Source organism: Acomys russatus, chromosome 3 (assembly GCF_903995435.1).
Source record: "Acomys russatus chromosome 3, mAcoRus1.1, whole genome shotgun sequence".
In the NCBI taxonomy this organism is placed as follows: Eukaryota; Metazoa; Chordata; class Mammalia; order Rodentia; family Muridae; genus Acomys; species Acomys russatus.
In genome coordinates, this window is record NC_067139.1 from 9594834 (window position 1) to 9615189 (window position 20356).

Consider the following 20356-nt stretch of genomic DNA (forward strand, 5'->3'; position numbering starts at 1 on the left):
CACTGATTCAGTGCCCATCCTGCCAGCGCTGGGACTGACTGCAGAAGCCCACCACAGTCACCTCTTAATAGAATCTAGGGATCAGAATTCAGGTTCTTGTACCTGAGTGGCAAACACTTAACTAACTGAACATACTACCTGTCCTTAATTTAATCTTATTGGATTCGTATTTAAATTTAACCAGCCATGTGAAGACCATTCTCCCCCCACCCCCATTTCTTTTGCCCTGCTCCCCCAGCGAGGCTCACCTCCCAAAGTTTCCAGGACTTCGCCTAAACAACACCACTTTCTGGAGACCAAGTGTTCAATGACAGTCATCTGTGGGGCCATCGGACATTCAAACTGTATCAGACGTGCATTCATTCCCTCCCAAGGACTGAGTCCCTAGACATCCCATCCTTTCCCACACGGGACACCCAGCTTCCAGCTGGGCTAACACACACAAACTTTAGAAAGTCTATCTCTCCGTAGTATGCTTGGATATAACAACCACTTTGAACATAATGGGTCTACAGGAAAAAAAAATGTGAAACGTTGTATTCCGTGTGTCTTTATCCTTTTTGGCAGTTCTTCAGTTTTATTTTCTAGAACACAGAGTAAGATGGATCTTCTTTACTCTAAAATCTGGGTTGGAATAGATAAGTATATAAAAACTAAACATGACAAAAATGCTGAATAAGAGGTGGTTTACAGTCAAAGGTGCCTGGTTCCTCACCCACCCACCCCAGTCATGTGAGCTGTGGCTGTTGGAAAGCTCTTCTGTTTTCCTGCAGGCGTCCATCTAGGGAAGGATTGATTTTCTCATTAGAACACAATGTGAACACTTCCTGGGACGCCCTCTCACGCCGCCGCCGATGATGTCCACTGCAGCTAATAAGACAGATGTGTGTTTCGCTGAACCTGGCAGATTATGATAAATGGCCACAGGGACACATTTTAGTTGCAATCTCAGTAGCTCAGTGCGCCCATTATTTGTGCCTGTCAAGGAACTAGTTTACCTTGTGTGACATGAGATGACTATAAAGTAGGATACGGTAGCTCACACATGATCTCTCAGAATTCAGGCGCTCAGGCAGGAGGATCGCTATGAGGTTGGGCCCAGTCAGAGCTGTATAGAGTGTTCCAAGCCAAGCTAGTCTACAGTGTAAGCCTGTCTCAAAAAACAAAAACCTTGAAAAAATTATATGAATATGGTTTCATATTGTAACGTGAATACCTGGGTCTTCTCTCTCAATCACCCTCTTTCTTGTGTGTGTCAGGTAAATACTGTACCACTGACATGTATCATCAGCCCATACTCTTCCTTTGTAGTGCAATTTATCCCCTGCCCCCAGCCACTCTATTCCTTTTAGCTTCGACATAGTCGCAAGATTGGTTCCCATTCTCGTCCCTTTCCTATTTCCCTCCCTTTTTCCTCCTGCTTCCTTCTTTTGTCCTTTCTTTCCATTTTATTTTTATTTCTCTTAAGACAGGGTCTCACTGTGTAGCCCTGGCTAGCCTAGAACTTATTGTCAATCAGGCTGGCCTGGAACTAATAGAGATCCACCTGCTTCTGCCTCCTGAGTGCTGGGATTAAAGGCGTGTGTCATCACACCTGACTTTATTTTTGTTTTTTGAGGCATGATCTCACTATGTCCTGTGCATCTTTTGTAGCTCAGGCTGGCTTTGATTTTATGGCAATCCTTCTGTCTCTCCCTCCTGGATGATGTAATGGGAGACCTGCACAACCACGCCTGGCCAAACACCCTTAGTATTCTGAAGAATAGTCACAGCTCTTTCTTGTGTTTGTTTTGAAGCAGGATAGGCCTAATGTAGCCATGGTCCTGGTGCCTCTGCTTCTATGTCTGAGTATTGGGTTTACACAGCCTCTTCGCAGGGCTTCCCACTGGCATTTCTAACCTTCGTTCTGCTCTCATTTCCTTTGTCCATCTTCCAACACAATCAGACAATGTGTGTCATTTGTCAAGTTTAGTTCCACAGTGGCGTTCCCCCTATTCCGGAACACAGGAAGCACCCTGGGTACCCCCTGAGACATAGTCCCCAGTGTGCTATTCCCCACCACTCCTAGCAGTGGGAAGAGGAAGAATTGTAAACTGGGCTTACTGGTTTGTTGGCGACTGTTGACTTGGTGGTAACTGGTAATTGAAGGATGCCTCTGTACCCAAAAGTACTCTATTTTAGTTAGGGCTTCTTTTGCTGTGAAGAGACACCATGACCCCCATGGCAGCTCTTATGAAGCAAACAAAACAAAACAAAACAAAACAAAAAAGACATTTAATTGAGGCTGGCTTATAGACCACTATTATCATGGCTGGAAACATGGCTGCATACAAGCAGAGATGGTGCTGGAGAAGGAGCTGAGGGTTCTATAGCTCGATCTACAGGCAGTTGAAGTAAAAGCCCTATTAAGCCCAGCTTGAGCAAATGAGACTACAAAGCCCACTCCCACAGTGACACACTTCTTCCAAAAAGACTATTCCTGCTGCAAGAAGGCCACCCCTCCTAATAGCACCATTTCCCATGGGCGAAGCATTAAAATACATAGGCTCATGGGAGCCAAACTTATTCAAACCATGATATACTCTGTGCTGGTTCATACAGAGTAGAATTGCCTGTAAAAGGAAACCTCATTTGAGGAACTACATCCATTGGATTAGCCAGTAGGCAAGCCTATGGGAATTTTCTTGATTAATGGTTGATGCCGATAGGCTCAGCTCACTGGGCGTGGTACCACACCTGGGTTGTATAAGAAGGCAATCCAACAAAGACTATTTAACAAAACACTGATATCAGACATGAGAGGTCCTCTTTTGAGTTGTTAGGGTTGTCTAATAGAACACAAAATATTCTTTTTATTTATTTATTTTTAACATACAACCAGTTGCTATTGCCTTTGGTTGCCCCATGGCCAGGCATGGTCATGCAGCTCTGTGATCACACCATTCAGGGGAGAGAGGAAGAAGGATTGCCTTTGATTTCTCTAGGAGATGGAAGGTAAGTCCCTATTGCTAAAGATATCAGGTGCTTCCGAAACTGGGCACAGAGGCCCCCGAACTGGAACTGACTGAATGCCCCCTCCCTGAGGACTAGACTAGCTTTCATGATACAAGAAGACACTGTGCAAGCTTCCAAAGGAGGGAGGCAGCAGACAGTCCTAACCAGCTATGATATCTATCAACTACAACAGGACCAGCGTGGTATAGCCCTAAGGGTGCAATAGTGGCATACATACCTTGGCAGTAACCAACAACTCTCTAATTGGACTTAAGATCATTCAACAAGAGTAAAACTATGCCTGGTACTAAAAGCCTAGGCAACCACCCAGGTCTAGTGAAGTCATGGATCTTGGGGGACAAGCTACAACCACAACCTTACTAAGCAACAACAATTGAAACATTTGTCCTTATACCACAGATGAGTGTGGTCCTCTCTCTTCATCAAGCAACAGTTGGAGGCTACCTCAGAAAACCATAACTATTCAAAATGCAGAATTACGAAGCCCAGTCCCAATGGATACATCTACAAAGCAACTCTCCAAACTAAGGCACAGGGAATAATGAATGTGTGAAGAGGTGGTGGCAAAATAGAAGAACTAGAGGATCAGGGAGTTTGCTCTGAAACTGTATCTCCTAGCAATGTCAGATGCTACCCCCGTAAACTCTCACCAATATGGCTGCCTACATAGTAGCTGAGAAAAGACAACAATGAATGTGCTAAAGTGGAGGAAGGACCACCCAGGAAGCTTCGACCCTACACAAAGAACTATAGTCAACTGGGAACACTGAGAGTGGGAGAAACAGTCTTCCCCAGAGAAAAGCACACCAGCTGGCTATCCAGGACCAAATGGTCAGCCCTGAAAATATGCAAATATGCATACAAGTAACGTTATGCAGACTAAACAGGAATACACACACACATACACACAAATGTATATATATGCAAATAGTTATATGCATGTAAGAGCAATTAATGAAAAAATGAATCTGAAAGAGCAAAGAAGGGTACATGGGAGGATTTGGAGGGAGGAAAGAGAAGGGAAGAAAGAAATACTGTAATTATAAGCTTTCTCTCTTTCTCTCTCTCTCTCTCTCTCTCTCTCTCTCTCTCTCTCTCTCTCTCTCTCTCCACACACACACACACACACACACACATTTACAAAGAGAGGGAGGGAAGGAGAGAGAGAGACACACAGACAGACAGACAGCTCGCTGCATGGCTTTTGCTCCACTGCCTCCTTCTGGGTCGTTGCCTGAGCACCTGCCTGACTTCTCTTCATGATGGGAGTGTAAGCTGTAAAATGAAGTACATCTGTCTGTTGCTTTTAGCCATTGTGTTTATCACAGCAAGAGAAAGAGAAACACACACACAGACACACACACAGACACACACACAGACACACACACACACAGACACACACACACACCCCAAGCCTTTTTAGTTTAAACTCATGGCAACACGGTCACTTTTCCCTACTGTGGTCTCTCTTGCTTACTTCAGTTTTGTTGATTGAAAGTGGCAGATCTTACACCATTCCTCTTGGCCTGACTGTCCTGGCTGCTCATTTTTCTACATTACAACTCAGGACTGACACCCAGTGGCTTGTGAGACTGAAGCTCTCCAAATGTATTTTCAACTTGTTGCAAATTGAAGAAGTATTAACTTCCTTGTTGGTGAAAGTTGCAGAACTTCCTATCCAGAGACGAAAAGAAGAGCGCCCCCTTTTGGGGAGTCAGGAAACCTTCTATCACTGACTCACATCCTCACCCGCCTTCTCAGAGAGCTGGCTTTAGCCACTCATTTCTGCTAGCCAGGCAATGAATGAGCACAGCCCTGAAGACATACTTACAAGCAACATTATACAGACCAAGTATGTATGTATGTATGTATGTGTGTGTGTGACATCTGCATATATCTGTATGCATGTAACAGCAATTATTGAAAAAGGAGGCTAAAAATTTGAAAGAGAGCAAAGAGGGGTACATGGAAGGACTTGAAGGGAAAAAAGGGAGAAGGCTGTAATTACTTGATAATCTCAAGTGTTCTGATTATTACAGAATTGAGGACTATGAATGAACCAATGGGAAACTTTCAGTTGCATTGTTGTAACTGAGGTTTGTTTGTTTGGTTGGTTGGTTTTTTAAAATTTAGTTAGAATTTTTCATTATCCAGTCATCCTTTCAGGGACATTTAGGTCATTTCCATTTCTTAGGTATTATGAACAGAGAAGCAACTGAACATAACTGAGCAAGTGTCTGTGGAGCTGGAGGTTGGGCATATGCCAGTGAGTGGTAGAGCTGGGTCATATGGTAGATTTTTTTAGCTTTTTGAGAATTCTCAATGATTTCCAGAGTGGCTGCACCAGTTTGCAATTCCACCCAGAGTGAATGAGGGTTCTTGAGTTAGTTTTTCTTTTTGTAATAAGCATTAGTTTTGCATTTATATATTTATTTGTATGTGTGGCCTGCAAGGTGGCCCAGCACGGAAAGGTACTTGTCAGTCAAGCCTAATGATCTAAGTTTGAATCCCAGGACTTACATGTAGAGGGAGAAAAGACTCTCACTAGTTGTCTTCTGACCACCACATCTATGCCATGTGTAGGCTCAATTTTCTTAACAAATATATTTTATTATGAACTTATTAACCGAAAGTACCTCACTTATAACCCAACTAACCGAAACAATAGGAAAAGGAGATTAAAGAACACAATAATGAAACCATAAGGATATCAGTTCCAAGGAACAATTCTCCTGGTGTAGTCATCAGGATTTCTTCTGCAGGAACCTGGAGCAACCAGAACCCAGAACCTCAGCCAGAGCCCTGAGCCCCAAACCTTGAGTGGTTCTCTCTGGGAGCATCTCAAAGTGGGGCCATGAACAGCCAAAACTACCACAAGTCTTCAAAAACCCTGCCTCCTGTTTTTGGCTCACATTTATACCTCCTCTCAGAATTTGTTCAAGGATATTTTTCAGCCACACCAATCTCCCCCACATAGTGGTTCAACTTCTAAGGGGATAAACATCACCTGTTCTCTCTCACAAGTCTTTTTTCATGCCCCACTTGTGATCTAAACAAAAAACCATGTTTCTCTCTCCTTCAGCCATGCGCAAGCATCTATACATACAAATGAAGAAACGTAAATGAAGTTCAAGGCCAGATTCTGTCTACAAAAAAGTACATTTTAAAATGAAGGTTTGGGAAATCATAAGGAAATACATCTTATAGCATTGTGATGTGCAGTCCACTGCTGCTGGTGGCAATGCCAGGTTTGCTTCAGTGTCAAATGCCTACACATGCAAACTTCATTTCATTAAAAAAGTGTACATGTAGGGGACTGGAGAGATGGCTCAGCAACTAAAAGCCCCAGCTGCTCTTCCAAAGGTCCTGAATTCAATTCCCAGCAACCACATGATGGTTCAGAATCATCTATAGTGGGATCTTGAGGCCTTCTTCTGTCATGCATGTATACAGGCAAATAGAGCACTCATATGTATAAATAAATGAATCCTTAAGAAACAAAAGAGAAAAAAGAAGTTTACATGTGTGGCTGTTTTGCCTGTATGCATGTTTGTGCCCCTGTACATGCCTGGAACCTGAAAAGGCTGAAAGAGGTCGTCTTAGCCCCTTAGACTGAAGTTACTAATGGTTATGAACTACCATGTGGGTGCTTGGAATCGAACCTGGGTCCTCTAGAAGAGCAGCCGGTCTTCTTCATTGTTGAGCCATCTCTCTACCACGCCCACCAATGAAAAAAATGTTTGAACTGGGACTAACTCTGTTGCTCAAGCTAGTCTTAAGCCTAAGTCTCCTGAATAGCTGGAATGGCAGGCTCCTGACAACACACACTCTGTAAACTTTATTAACTCATCTTATGAGGTTAAAAAAACAAAACAAAACAGTATTTTGGAATAACAGCAGGATATCAGAGCCTCCCTGTTGGCTTAAAAATCTTACATTTATTTATTTTGTGTGCATGTATATGGATGCACGTATGACATGGTACACATATAAAGTCAGAGTTCTCCTTTCAAATGCGTGTTCAGAAGGCTGAACTCCAGTCTGTAGGCTTGGCAGGAACTCCCTTCATCTATTGAGTGGCCTCATTGATACCTTGTGAACTCTTGATATGGAGTTTTTATTATTTTCCATTCTGCAAGCTTAGTGTCCACAACCAAGGTGAGCATCAGGTTTGGAAGCAAAGGCTCCACAGGGTGTCATGTTGGGAGGATCCAGCGCTTCACAGAGAGGGAAGAGTTTGGAACGCTGTCTGAGTGTCACTTATGCTACCTAGCTCAGAGGTTTCACTTAAAACTCATTAACTGGGCCTGGTAGCTCAGGCCTGCTGTCCCAGTTATTCTGGAAATGGGATGGGTGGATTATAATGAGTTCAAGGCCTGCCTGGGCTACAGAGCAAGTTCAAAGCTAGCCTAGGTGATTTAGGGAAATCCTGTCTCAAAATAAAAAGCCTGCTATTCTTCCTCTGAGTGCCACCAGGTCTCCCCATCCAGGGTACGTGGTCAAATATGGGGCACCAGAGTTCCTGTGAAAGTCAGTCCCCACTCTCCACTCAACTGTGGAGAATGCCCTGTCTATTGGGTAGATCTGGGTAGGGGTTTGAAGTTTACTGCATGTATTGTCCTTGGCTGGTGCCATAGTTTGAGCAGGACCCCTGGGCCCAGATCTGCCCATTATAATGTTCTTCTTGTAGGTTTCTAGGACCCTCTGGATCCTTCTATTTCTCCATTCTCCCATGCTTCTCTCACCTAGAGTCCCAATAGGATGTCCTCCCCTCTGTCCCACTTTCCTGGTAAGTGAAGACTTTCATGGGACATGCCCCTTGGGCTAGTGTGCCTCAGTCACAGTCATAGGGGAGGGGAGTAAGGGGAAAATGGGAGAGAGGGAGGAATGGGAGGATACAAGGGATGGGATAACCATTGAGATGTTATATGAATAAATCAATAAAATGAATAAATAAATAGCCAAAAAGAGCTAGGCATGTAGCTCAGTGGTAGTGCAGTTGGCTAGTATGTGCCCTAGGATGGATCCCCAGTACTGAAACAAACAAGCAATGAAACAAAGCAACAACAACAGCAAATAAGAACAAACAAAACCCAGATCAAATCTTCTTCATTTGCCTGGGTGTGGGAGTACATACTCATTGTCCTAGCACTGAAGAGGCCGAGGAAGAAACTTGCTGCCGCCAGTCCTTGGCCAGCTAGCCTATGAAGCGAGACGCTGTCTCATAACACAACTAAGCAAACAAAATGAGCCCTCACTCATTCTGGGACTAGCTGAGAGACATCTGTGAACCTGGAGTTGTGTTAAATTGTGTTGGAACTTCGTAGCTCTTCAGAGGCTTTTGGTCTGTTGAGAAAGGGTCTCGTGTAGCACAGAGAGAAAACATAGCAGTCTATTTGCAAGACAGAAGTGCCCTAAGTCAGGTTCGGTCTATTTACAGATGAACAGGAAGCCCTGGGTACCAGCTGCTGCCTGGTAGCCTAGCTAGCCCACCCGCAATCCCCACCCCCCACCTCCACCTCCTTCAACTTAGAAGTTTAGAGCAGAAAATTCTTAACAGTTAAGCTTGCCCGAAAACTTTCAGACACGACAAAGTTCACACAGTCAAAAACAAAAAAACCCACAAAACTTTAAAATGGAATTTAACGTGTAGAAATAACCCTCCCTGCAGTCACTGTAAGTAGAAGGTTTTTGGCATAGACAGTGAGATTCTATGGATGAGACACAACTGTTAGGAAATTCTGATGCACCCTGGGAACTGCGGTTAAATGTCCTGCTGGAGGCAATGAAAGGAGTGGCTCAGGCGGAGCTGCCAACAGGAGGCTGTGCTTACTCACTCGGCCCCTTTCCCGACTCAGTAGCCTACTGTGCCTTGCATTTCCTTGGCTGCCACTGTCCCTACCAATGTGCTTCTGAGGGTGCCACAGCTCATGTAGAGAAGCCGGGATTGCTTTTGCTGGAGACCTGGACACACAAGCAAAGAAACGTAAGGAAACAATCTTTCACCAAGAGTGGATTTCATCCCTTACGCTGAGAAATAAAACGCGTTCTGGAAAGAGCCTCCCTGCGGCTGCACATATTTCCGACCTTCCAGATCAGCGCCAGAGCTTTGCCTTCACATGCATCTCATTACTATCCTTGCTACAACTACTCTTTACAGACAGGGTCTCCCTGTGTAGCCAGGCTGGCCTAGAACTCTCAGCCACCTTCTTGTGGGAGCCTTTCAAGTGTTAGGATGACAGGCCCTGGCTGTGTCTGTTACATAGAGAGAATGTTACCCTGAGGAAAAGTATCAGGTTCATTTCTCTAGTCAGATCAGTGGACTCATGTTCAACAGAAAACGGTACTACATAGGCTATGTCTTATGCCAAGCAAACTTATTAAGAAGTACAACATCTTAGATACTGTTTACGGGAGAGACGTGGGATGAACTCAGCAGAATCTATCATACAATGGACCTGACCTCTGTTAGAGCTTTTGGAAGCAGGTGATGTGCATCGTAGCAGGCTGTTGGCTTCGGGGAGATGTGGCTCCAGCAAGCCCTTGCTGGAGACCTAACTAATGCAAATGGCTTGGTGGATTTGGCACACTTGAGTTGATGCCACTGTGGCTTGTGACATTCTCCTTTGTTCCAGGGCTCTGATGCAGAACACTGCAGGCAGAATTCCCCTGGCGGCTTGCTCCATAGAGGCAAAAAAAAAAAAAAAAAAAAGTTGTAGCCAACAGGTGTGGTGGCTCACACCTGGAATCCCAGCACTCAGGAGGTTGAGCCTTGAGGATGCCTATTAGTTTTGAAAGACCCCCACTCTGTATGGTGGTCTATCTGGGGAGACCCTCCCAAGGACCAGCGAGACCAAGTCAATCGGTTGCAACAGCAAGAGGCTTTATTGGATACACGGGTACCCGGGGCGTCCAAGTCTATCGGAGGACTGGCGCGCCCTCGAGCTGGGGAATTGGTCTTTTATAGGGTCAGGAGAGCAAAAAGTGCGCGCACAGAAGCGAGAAGCATAGTTACAGGGTTCTGATTGGGTGATTTAAATGAGGCTAGAGTTCAAGTCCTGCTCATGGTTGTTTTTCGGTACCAGGAAATTGGGAGGGGGAGTGGGTGGTTATCTTGGGACATCAGGGGCCTCAGGCAATACCGGGTGGCCGACCACAGATATCCTGTTTGGCAAAACATCTTGTTTTTCTCCCCTGCCCTGTCTTGCTTCACTGCCCCGTTCCCTCCCTTTTGGGGGAGGGGGGTTGAACCCTGCACTTGGTTTAGCCTTGCAAAATGGCGTTACTGCTGCTAAACTATTAATGGTGGTTTGGGGTCTTTCATTCCCCCATTTTCTTTTGTACTCGAATGGAATCTTTCATTCGATTAGGTGTTCTTCAGCCTGCTTTAATTGCTGATACTGTTGTGTGAGGACCAACGCTTGCACCACGGATATCCTGTCTTTTACAAATTGGACCAATCGGTTTAATATGCAAGGTCCGAAGAGCAGTATTAGGATGATGACTATGAGGGGTCCCATAATGGTGGAGATCAGGGTGGTGAGCCAGGGGGAGCGGCCAAACCAGCTCTCATACCAGCTCTGTCCTGCCTCAAACATCTGTTGGCACTGTTTTAGTCTTTCTCTTAGTTTGGCCATGCTATCTCTAACTAGCCCCGTGTGGTCTGCATAGAAGCAGCATTCTTCTTTAAGGGCAGCACATAATCCTCCTTCTTGTAGGAAGAGGAGGTCTAAGCCTCTTCTATTTTGCAAAACGACCTTGGAGAGGGAGGTCAGGGACTTTTCTAAATTACTGACGGCTTCTTCTAGCGCCTGTAAGTCTACATGCATGGCCTGTTGGAGCTGGTAGAATTGTTGGGTGTGAACTAGCGAGGGGGCCCCTGTTCCTACTCCGGCAGCTATCCCTCCAACCGTTAATCCTCCGAGTAAGAGAGCCAATGTGATGGAGACTGGCTCTCTGGGATACCGGCGGGAGCCCTCGAAATGGCGATAAATTTGTTCTGGATCATGATAGACTATTTTCGGCCACAGTTCAATTAAAACACAGAAATCTGAGGCGTCCTTAAGTACTTGGGCGGACACACAGGGGGTGAGCCCCGTCTTGCAGGCCCAATAAGTTCCATCTGGCCCTCGAAGATAGTAGGGTCCTGGAACCACCTCTAAGGTGTGATTACATAAGGCCTGATGAGTTTTTGGCACCAGCCCTACACAAGTTCCTTGTCCCGTTACTTCGGACAGGGTGAGCCCATGGGCAGTAGGGGAGTTGCAGGGAGAGCCAGGACTGGATACATTTATTAAGGGCCCCGTTATTGCCAATCCTTCGTAGTAAGGGGGTGTGGACACTAGACAGAGCCAACACTCTTGTGTATAGTCTGGGTCTGTATAGTTAAGGGTTTGGTAGGCTCCTTCTAGTAAATCTAACAGTCTATCTCCAGTTCCTGGCCTGGCAGTTGGCTCCTCTAAAGGAGCTACTGTTGTGGCCACAGTGGGCAGAGGCTTGGGCTGTGGAGGTATTGGTGGCTGTGGCCGTGACGGTGGCCGTTGTTCAGGCAAGACTAAATTTGGTCCCATGGGGAAAATTTTACCGGGTGCGCGTTTTTTTAGTCTAATTTTGAAAGTTAAACCCATATCATAGCCATCTTGGTATAGGCGCAATCCCCATTCAAATCCTCTTTTCTCCCAGTTTTGTGTCTTTCCGGCATCAGTAAAAGTTATGTTAAGGGGGACGCACCACCCGTTTTTACTGGAAGTGGGTCTACATTGTGGATTTACGGTAAGGGAGCTTATTCCGTGCCTGGCGGGGCGGGAGCTTATTCTTTTTTGAGGGTGTCCTCGTTTAACTGTTATATAATCCCAAGAGGACGACGGTTTCCAGTAGGTGTCCCCGGTGGTCTCACAACCCCATGATCGGCAGTAATAGTCCCCGGGGCCCCAGCCACATTTATGATTTAGAGTTCAGGGTCTGTGCCCCCCCGGGCAGACGTATATACCTCCGCTCTGCATGGCTAGTACTGTCCTCTGGGTGGTGCTTCCACATCCAGGGCCGGTGCCCGACGTGTGGCTGTCGGGAGCCCTGTCTTGGGCTACCACATCGGGCAAACCCCAATCCGGATCTCCCCCTAAGGCCAGTTTACACAAGTCTGGATGTAAAGTTGGCCAAAGTACAGTGGCACCTACTTGGGAGATACTCCAGATGCTGTCTCCTGCTTGGTTTATGACTTCCCAGGTATAGTTATAGATCTGGTGGGGGGAACCCAATCCCTCTGGCGCAACCCAAAGCAATATTAACAGTGGGATAATCTTATCTTTAGGGGACTTCAGGTGCGATGAGCTTTCCATGTTGTAGTCGGCTTGATGGGGTGTCCTTGTTCCGGAGTGTCCTTGGAGGCGGCGGGGTTTGCGGCCTTCACGTGGGAAGCGTGGACCCAGGCGGCGGTTCCGTCCACTTTCACAGCTGTCGGAGTGGTCAGTAACACGACGTAGGGGCCTTTCCACCAAGGTTCAAGGTTCTTTGTCTGGTGGCGGCGGATCCACACGGAGTCTCCAACTCTGAAGGGATGGGGTAGCACGGGTTTGTCGAGCTGGTCTTTATAGGCGGCGGCTAATGGCTTCCAGACCTCATTCTGGACCATCTGTAAAGCCTGCAGATGTGCTTGCTGAGAGGGGCTGGTGGCAAAGGAGGCAATGTCAGAATCAAGAAAATGTACAATTGGGGGCGGTGCCCCATATAATATCTCAAAGGGTGTAAGTCCATTCGGGCCAGGAGTATTGCGGGCCTGGTATAGTGCCAGTGGGAGGAGGGTCACCCAGTCTCTAGTGCCAGTTGCAAGCATTAATTTAGTTAAAGTCTCCTTAATGGTTCTGTTCATGCGCTCTACCTGACCTGAGCTTTGGGGTCTATAGGCACAATGAAGCTTCCAATCAATCCCCAGCAATGTGGCCACCTGCTGACTTACCTGGGAGACGAAGGCGGGCCCGTTGTCGGACCCCACGACCTGGGGCATACCATACCTGGGGAAGATTTCTTCCAAAAACTTTTTGGTCACAACCTTGGCAGTTTCATGTTTAGTAGGATAGGCCTCTACCCATCCCGAAAAGGTGTCCACGAAGACTAGTGGGTATTTATACCCATACATGCCAGGTTTTATTTCTGTGAAGTCTACCTCCCAATGAGTCCTTGGCCGGTGTCCTCTCGGCCGCACTCCGGGGTTAGCCGTTGATTTGCTGAGGTTGACCATGGTGGCGCAAGCTCGGCAGGAAGCTGTAGCATCTTGGAGCGCCTGTTTCTTACCTAGCAGGAACAACCCCGTCTCTTCCCTCTCAAACAGAGTTTTCAAATGAGTCTTTTTATGGAGAAAGTCAATCAAGTAAGCTGTTTCCTTGTAGGGTACCGCTACCTTATCACCCACAAGCCATCGCTTGCCCGCAGGAAAAGCCCCCATTTTCTTTAACATTTCCAGGTCTTTTTCAGTATACATCCAATCCTGGTCCTCAGGTGTCTCAGGATCGGTATGTTCAGCCAGAGCCTGAATGCTAGAGCTATGGGGCTGTTTCCTGCCTGATGTCCGGGGCAATGCATGATGCTGAGCTGTCGTGGGAGGAACAAGGCTCGTAGGAGGGCTAGTATCTCGCCTTTGTTCTTAATTTCTTTCCTTCTGAGGTGAGAAGGCCCCTCCGACGGTATATTTCTGGTCCCGTGGGCCTCTGCAAGAATCTGAAGGCAATCATGTCTTTCTCGGGCCCAATGCCCTCTCTCCTTGCAATAGGCACATTGATCTTTATCCAGGCGAGGCCCCCTTCATCTGCCCTGGTCCCGTCTGTCCTGCCGCTGTCCTGTCACTACAGTGGCCAATATCTCTAGCACTTTCTCTCTCCTCTGCCTCCTTTCTGAGTCTCTCTTCTCTTTCTTTTCTGCTTCTTTCAATAAATCTTGCAACGAACTTTCACGCAATCCTTCTAACCTCTCTAATTTCTTTCTAATATCAGGAGCTGACTGCCAAATGAATGACATGGCCAGGTTAGTGGCCTGAGTAGGATCTTCTGGGTCATAAGGGGTGTATACCAGGAAGGCCTCCTTTAGTCTCTCTAGAAAGGCAGAGGGTGTCTCATCTGACTTTTGAGTGACTAACTTAACCTGGGCCAAATTAATGGGGCGTCTCGCTGCCCCATGGAGACCCGCCATAAGCAACTGGCGATAGAGTCATAGGTGATTCTTACCCTCCTCCCTGGCAAAGTCTCAATCCGGCCTTTCTAAGGGAAAAGCACTGTTAATCTCGTTTGGCAGTTGTATAGGCTGCCCATTGGCTCCCAACACATTCTTACGGGCCTCCAGGACCACTCGTTGCTTTTCCTCTGTGGTCAAGAGTACCTGGAGGAGCTGTTGGCAATCATCCCAAGTGGGCTGATGGGTCACTAGAATAGACTCAATAAGGGCCGTTAGTTTGGAGGGATCTTTAGAGAATGTAGGATTATTATTTTTCCAATTATAGAGATCAGATGCTGAAAAGGGCCAGTATTGGGGTCGACCATCGCCCCCCACCCGAATAGGAAAGGCTTGGGTTGAGGAGTCTGGAGGGGGACCCCTTCGTCCCCGCAGTCGGCCCGCCACCGGAGACGGTTCCGGCGGGGCTGCAGCCTCCGCTTCTCCTTCATCTGGGGCTGCCGCCGGGCCAGGTTCTCGATAAGGTGGAGGTTCCTCAGTAAGGAGGTCAAGGAGGGGTTGGTCGTCCGGCGGCAGGACTGGTGGAGCCTGTGGTCTCGGTCTCTGAGGCCGTGTCCCCGCTGATGTGGTTTTGGACTTGACCGGATAGAGGCTAGACCTGGAGGGAGTCAGGGGAGGAGGCAAAGGGGGTGCGGAAGGGCCGCTGGAGACAAAGGGCTTGACCCAGGGAGGAGGATCTCTGGCCAATTCCTCCCAAGTAATGATATATGGGACCTGGTCGGGGTGACCGTGGGGTCCTGGATCCATCACCTTAGATTTGACCTGTAAAATAAGGGGAAGATGAAAAGAGCCGTCCCGAGGCCAGCCCACGCCAAAGGTGGGCCATTCGGACGAACAAAAGGTTTCCCATTTTCCTTTGCGAACCTCCACTGAAAGGTTGTGAGCGGTGGTCCGTACGTCCTTCCAGTGGTCTAAAGTCAAACTCAAAGGCGTCGTTACAGTCTGTCCCATCGTCTCAGTCACACAGAGAACAATTAGAACACAGAAAATGACAAGAACGAAACTAAGACACACAACCCGCGCGGCCCGACTGCGGCGCCAAAGCGAAAGTAAGAAACCAAGCGGAGACCTTGAGGAGGGTCCGGATCCCTCGTCTCCCAAGTGGAGAACGCTCAGCTCCAAAGAGCCCCGTGTCTCCGTACAAATGGGTCCCAGGGGACCCTCCAAACACCTTTGGGACGTCTCCCAGAGGCTGTGGAAAAGAAGTCCGAGCCCGTCAGCTCCTTCTAGTTTCCACCAAATACAAGTCGACTCAGCTGAATCGCACCCAAATTATGAAATGAAGAAACACAAGGACGGAAAAATAGACAATGACACTTAGACGGTGCCGGCACTTACCTCCCGAAGTTGGGTCGGTGGTCCCTGGGCGGGGGGGGGTCTCCAGATCCCGGACGAGCCCCCAAATGAAAGACCCCCACTCCGTATGGTGGTCTATCTGGGGAGACCCTCCCAAGGACCAGCGAGACCAAGTCAATCGGTTGCAACAGCAAGAGGCTTTATTGGATACACGGGTACCCGGGGCGTCCAAGTCTATCGGAGGACTGGCGCGCCCTCGAGCTGGGGAATTGGTCTTTTATAGGGTCAGGAGAGCAAAAAGTGCGCGCACAGAAGTGAGAAGCATAGTTACAGGGTTCTGATTGGGTGATTTAAATGAGGCTAGAGTTCAAGTCCTGCTCATGGTTGTTTTTCGGTACCAGGAAATTGGGAGGGGGAGTGGGTGGTTATCTTGGGACATCAGGGGCCTCAGGCAATACCGGGTGGCCGACCACAGATATCCTGTTTGGCAAAACATCTTGTTTTTCTCCCCTGCCCTGTCTTGCTTCACTGCCCCGTTCCCTCCCTTTTGGGGGAGGGGGGTTGACCCCTGCACTTGGTTTAGCCTTGCAAAATGGCGTTGCTGCTGCTAAACTATTAATGGTGGTTTGGGGTCTTTCAGTTTGAGGTTAGCTTGGGTTTCTTAGTGAGTCTCAGGTGTAATTTGTCTTAGCTCACAAATGGTTTTTTGTTTTGTTGTTGTTTGTTTTGTTTTGTTGGTTTTTCAAGACAGGGTCTCTCTGTGTTAGCCTTGGCTGTCCTGGACTCGCTTTGTAGACCAAGCTGGCCACAGAGATCTGCCTGCCTCTCCCTCCCGAGTGCTGGGATTAAAGGCGTGTGCCACCACGACCGACCCACAAACAGGTTTAATAACTGATCCTGCTTCTACTCACTAGCCTTGCCCCTTGCCGTTTAATCAGGTTCCTGAAATGTTGATTGATTGCTGAATTAGAGACTGTGTACGCTCATAAATTCCTAGACTGTTTCAATGGTTAAACATTGTCATCTCGAACTTCCCTTCTGTCCTTTCTCAGCTGCTTTCCAACTTAGCTCATCGGGAGTGGACTGTGAGGCAGGCCCTCCACCAATGAGAAGACAGCTGTGCCCCCCTTTCAATAGGGATGAAAGACAGAGGCCACTGTGGCCATGTGTGCTTACTCCTCTGATTTCTGGACCATGCAGCTCTCCACTCAGCAGCTACTACATCATCACCAAGACACTGTACTTGATGAGGCAGTCCTCTCCTTTACAACACTGAGCACATTGCTAACAACACAGGGCTGCTTGTGTTGACCCCGCGTCAGCTCAAAGTCGGAAACGGAATCCTTTCCTTTCCGGCCCTGGCCTTCTGTGTGCTTTGCTTCGGGCTGTGCTGATTCCATATGGGCTAGCTGGAGAGAATGCTGATGCAATATTGAAGGTAATATTTTCTCCATTATCTGAGACAAAGAATATAGACTGTGAATCTACTCAGTTTATTCTTTTGGTCCGTGTGTGTCCACATTCCTGTATAGGCAAGTGTGCTCAAGTGTGTGGAGGGAGAGGACAAGAGGCGGTGCCATTCGTCAGGCACCTTTATTTTGTTTGAGACAGGGCCTTTTGTCTGGGGCTCCCCAGAGGAGTCTAGACCAGTTGGCCAGTGAGCTTCCAGGGAGCTTCCTGTCTCATCTCCCATCCCTCCATCACTGGGATTACAAGCTTTGGACGGGGCTCAGGCTTTTACCTGGATTCTGGTTAAGCAAAGGAAGACCATTATGTGTGAGTCACGGGTTTTAGGAACTGAGACTTGTCCCGAACCCATGTTTATTGATGATTACTGTGGAAAGGTGGCAAGCTGTCTAGGCACATGAATTCTTTTTTCTTTTCATTGAATAGATTTTTTTCTCACATAATATAATCTGATTATAGTTCTCCCCCCTCTACTACTCCAAGCTCCTCCCCATGTCCCCTCCCATCCAGATCTACCCTCTTTCTGTCTCTTTTTAGAAACGAAACAGGCTTCTATGGGATAACAATAAAATAAAGTATAATAAGATAAAACAAAAACTAACATATTGGAGTTGGACAATGCAAACAAACAGAATAAAAAGAGCCCAACAAAAGGCATGAGAAACAGAGACCCACTTGTTTGTACACTCAGGAATCCCATTAAAAACACTAAACTGGAAGCCATAATATATACACAAAGGACCTGTAGGGTAAAAAGAGAGGAAAAAAAAAAAAGTAAAATAAAAAAAAAATGATAAGGTAAATTGAAAAGAGGAGCCCAGACATGACATCATGAGACAAGGAGCCTCCAAGGAGTCTGTTGAGTTGGTTTTCTGTTGGTATCTACTGCTGGGCATGCCGCCTACCCTTAAGAGCAGCTTGTTTCCCCAGTGAGACTCCCTTGGGGGGAAACTTAAGTTTTCATTTGCAAGTGGTTGTCAGTTGGAGATTGCTTCTGGGTTATAGACAGGGGTGTGTGCCTACTCCTTTTGGCTACAGGACCCCAACTGCTGCAGACCCCTGCAGGCCCTGTGTGTGCTGCCTCAGTCTCTGTGAGTTCATGTGGGCTTTGTTCACATTGATTTAGAGGACCTTGTTTACTTGGTATCCTCCATCCATCCCAGTGGCTCTTCCTGCCTCCTCTTCAGCAGAATCCTCTGAGCCCCAAGGGGAGGGATTTGATGGAGACATTTCATTTAAGGCTGAGTGTTCCAATGTCTCCCATTGGCTGCCTAAAGTCTGGCTGTGGTTCTCTTGTCTTTGTTTCCAGCAGCTGCAAGAAGAAGTTTCTCTGATGAAGGCTGAATAAGGCACTGATCTATGAGAATAACAGAATGTCATTTGGACTCATTTTGTTGCTATGGGTTTTGTTGTTGTTTGTTTTTATTCATTTCTTTCTTTCTTTCTTTCTTTCTTTCTTTCTTTCTTTTTTTTTTTTAAAACAGTAGTATTTGGTTTTACCCTATGTCTCTTGCATATTTGGTTTTTAAGTTCTTGGTCACTCAGTAGCATGAGGTAAGGATTCCATCTCTTGCAGTGGGCTTTCAGTCAAACCAGATATTGGTTGGTGATTCTCAGAGCTTTGTGCCACCATTGCTCTAGCATATCTTGGAAGCATCACGGTTGTAGAACAAAGGGTTTGTGGCAGGGTCGGTGTTTATGTTTCTCCTTTAGTAGCGTGCAGAGTACTTTCCTGTATCAAAGATGCTAGCACATAGGGGTGAAGGCTCAGTGTAGGTACCAGCTCAACTTCTCCATGTGCAACGAGTTATGTAGGTGTTATCTTCAGTAACGGGTGCTTTAGAGAAAGGTTAATTCAGGACATGGCTGTTCTGGCAAGAGATCACATCCAAATATCTTCTAGGTCTCTGTGATCCAGTTGGAATGTGCCTTTAATCCAGGAGACAGAGGCAAACAGATCTGAGTTCAAGGCCAGCCTGGTATAGAGCAAGTATCAGATAAAGAAAAACTTAGATCCAGGCATGGTGATTTGTGCCTTTAATCTCAAACAAAGGTAAAGTTAGTTTGTAGAAGACAGCACCCATGTTTGAAAGTGATATCTAATTGAGTGTCATAAAAGGTGATGAATCAGAGAAGATTTGACAGAATAGGATACGCCCAACTCTCATGAGAAGAGAGAGGAAAGAGAGGAAGTTTTACAAGGAGAGGAGGCAGTTTTACCACGACAGTAATAGAGAGATGGGTTGCAGAGAGAGAGAACTCAGGTAAAGGCAGAATGAGCCAGAAAATGAGAAGCCAGAAGATCAGAGAAGATTGCTGAGTTAGTTTGAAGCCAAGCAGAGCAATTCCAGGCAGAGAGAGAAACCAGATTAAATAAGTCTGCTGGGAGAAGAGGTTGAGACAGAAAACATTTGAGTTGAGCCAGCCAGCCAGCCAGCCAGCCCAGAGCTCAGAAAGAACAAAAATGGGTGAGGTTATTAGGCAGTAAGTCTCAGAGACTGAAAGCATTCTAGGCCTAGGATAGACTAAATATAGACCAGAAGCTTCCAGAACTAGGCCTAGGTTAGCAGAAGAAGGCAGTAAGCCTCACAGACAGTTGAGCCAGCAGAGTAAAAGTTACTTTTACAGGGCTCTTGCTGTCAGTTTCTGGAGATCAACTTATAGGCTTGGCAACAGCCTGAGTTGTTTGGGGGATTCCTGTGGAACCCTGTTGGCCAACAAATCAATTAAAAGCAACCCAAACCTCAAAGCTTCATTTGATGACAAGAGATGTCCAGTTGGAGGCTCCTCTCCTCATTATTTGCCAATTTCATTTAGATCATCTTCAAAATGTATATATTTTAGGAAACTTCTACTGTAATATGTTTCCATACTACCCTTCGAATGGCCTTAATTTTAACTTCTCTCCCCATATTCCCTCCTCTGTCTCCCTCTTTCTTCTTCCTCTCCATTTGATCCTCCCATCACAGTCTTCCACACATTCATCCATAACTATCTATTCTATTTCACTCTCCTAGGGAGAACTACACCCCTACCCTCAGTACCTCATTTTATACTTGGCCTCCAGTTCTACAGACTATACCTTGGTTATCATGGACTTAACAGCTACGCCATATTTGTCTTTTTGGGTCTGGAATACCTCACTCAAAATGATTTTTTTCTCAGTTTCATCCATTTACATGCAAACTTTGTGATTTCATTTTATTTAATGGCTGAGTAATGCTCAGTTGTGTAGATGTACCAGATTAGTCTTCATCCACTCTGCTGTCGAGGGATTTTTAGGTTCTTTCCAATTTCTGGCTATTATGAATAGAGCAGGAATGAACATGGTTGAGCAAGTGTCTCTGGGATTGGATGA

The 20356-nt window shown here is 46.7% G+C and overlaps 1 protein-coding gene across 1 annotated transcript; it reads right to left on the minus strand.

Annotated features, from left to right (window-relative positions):
- Nucleotides 1-12331: 12331 nt before the first annotated feature.
- On the minus strand, nt 12332-15186 carry LOC127186939 (uncharacterized). Its single transcript, XM_051143213.1, is given in 2 exon segments — nt 12332-13357; nt 13930-15186. Coding segments are annotated over 2 exon segments (2283 nt in total).
- Nucleotides 15187-20356: the final 5170 nt, after the last annotated feature.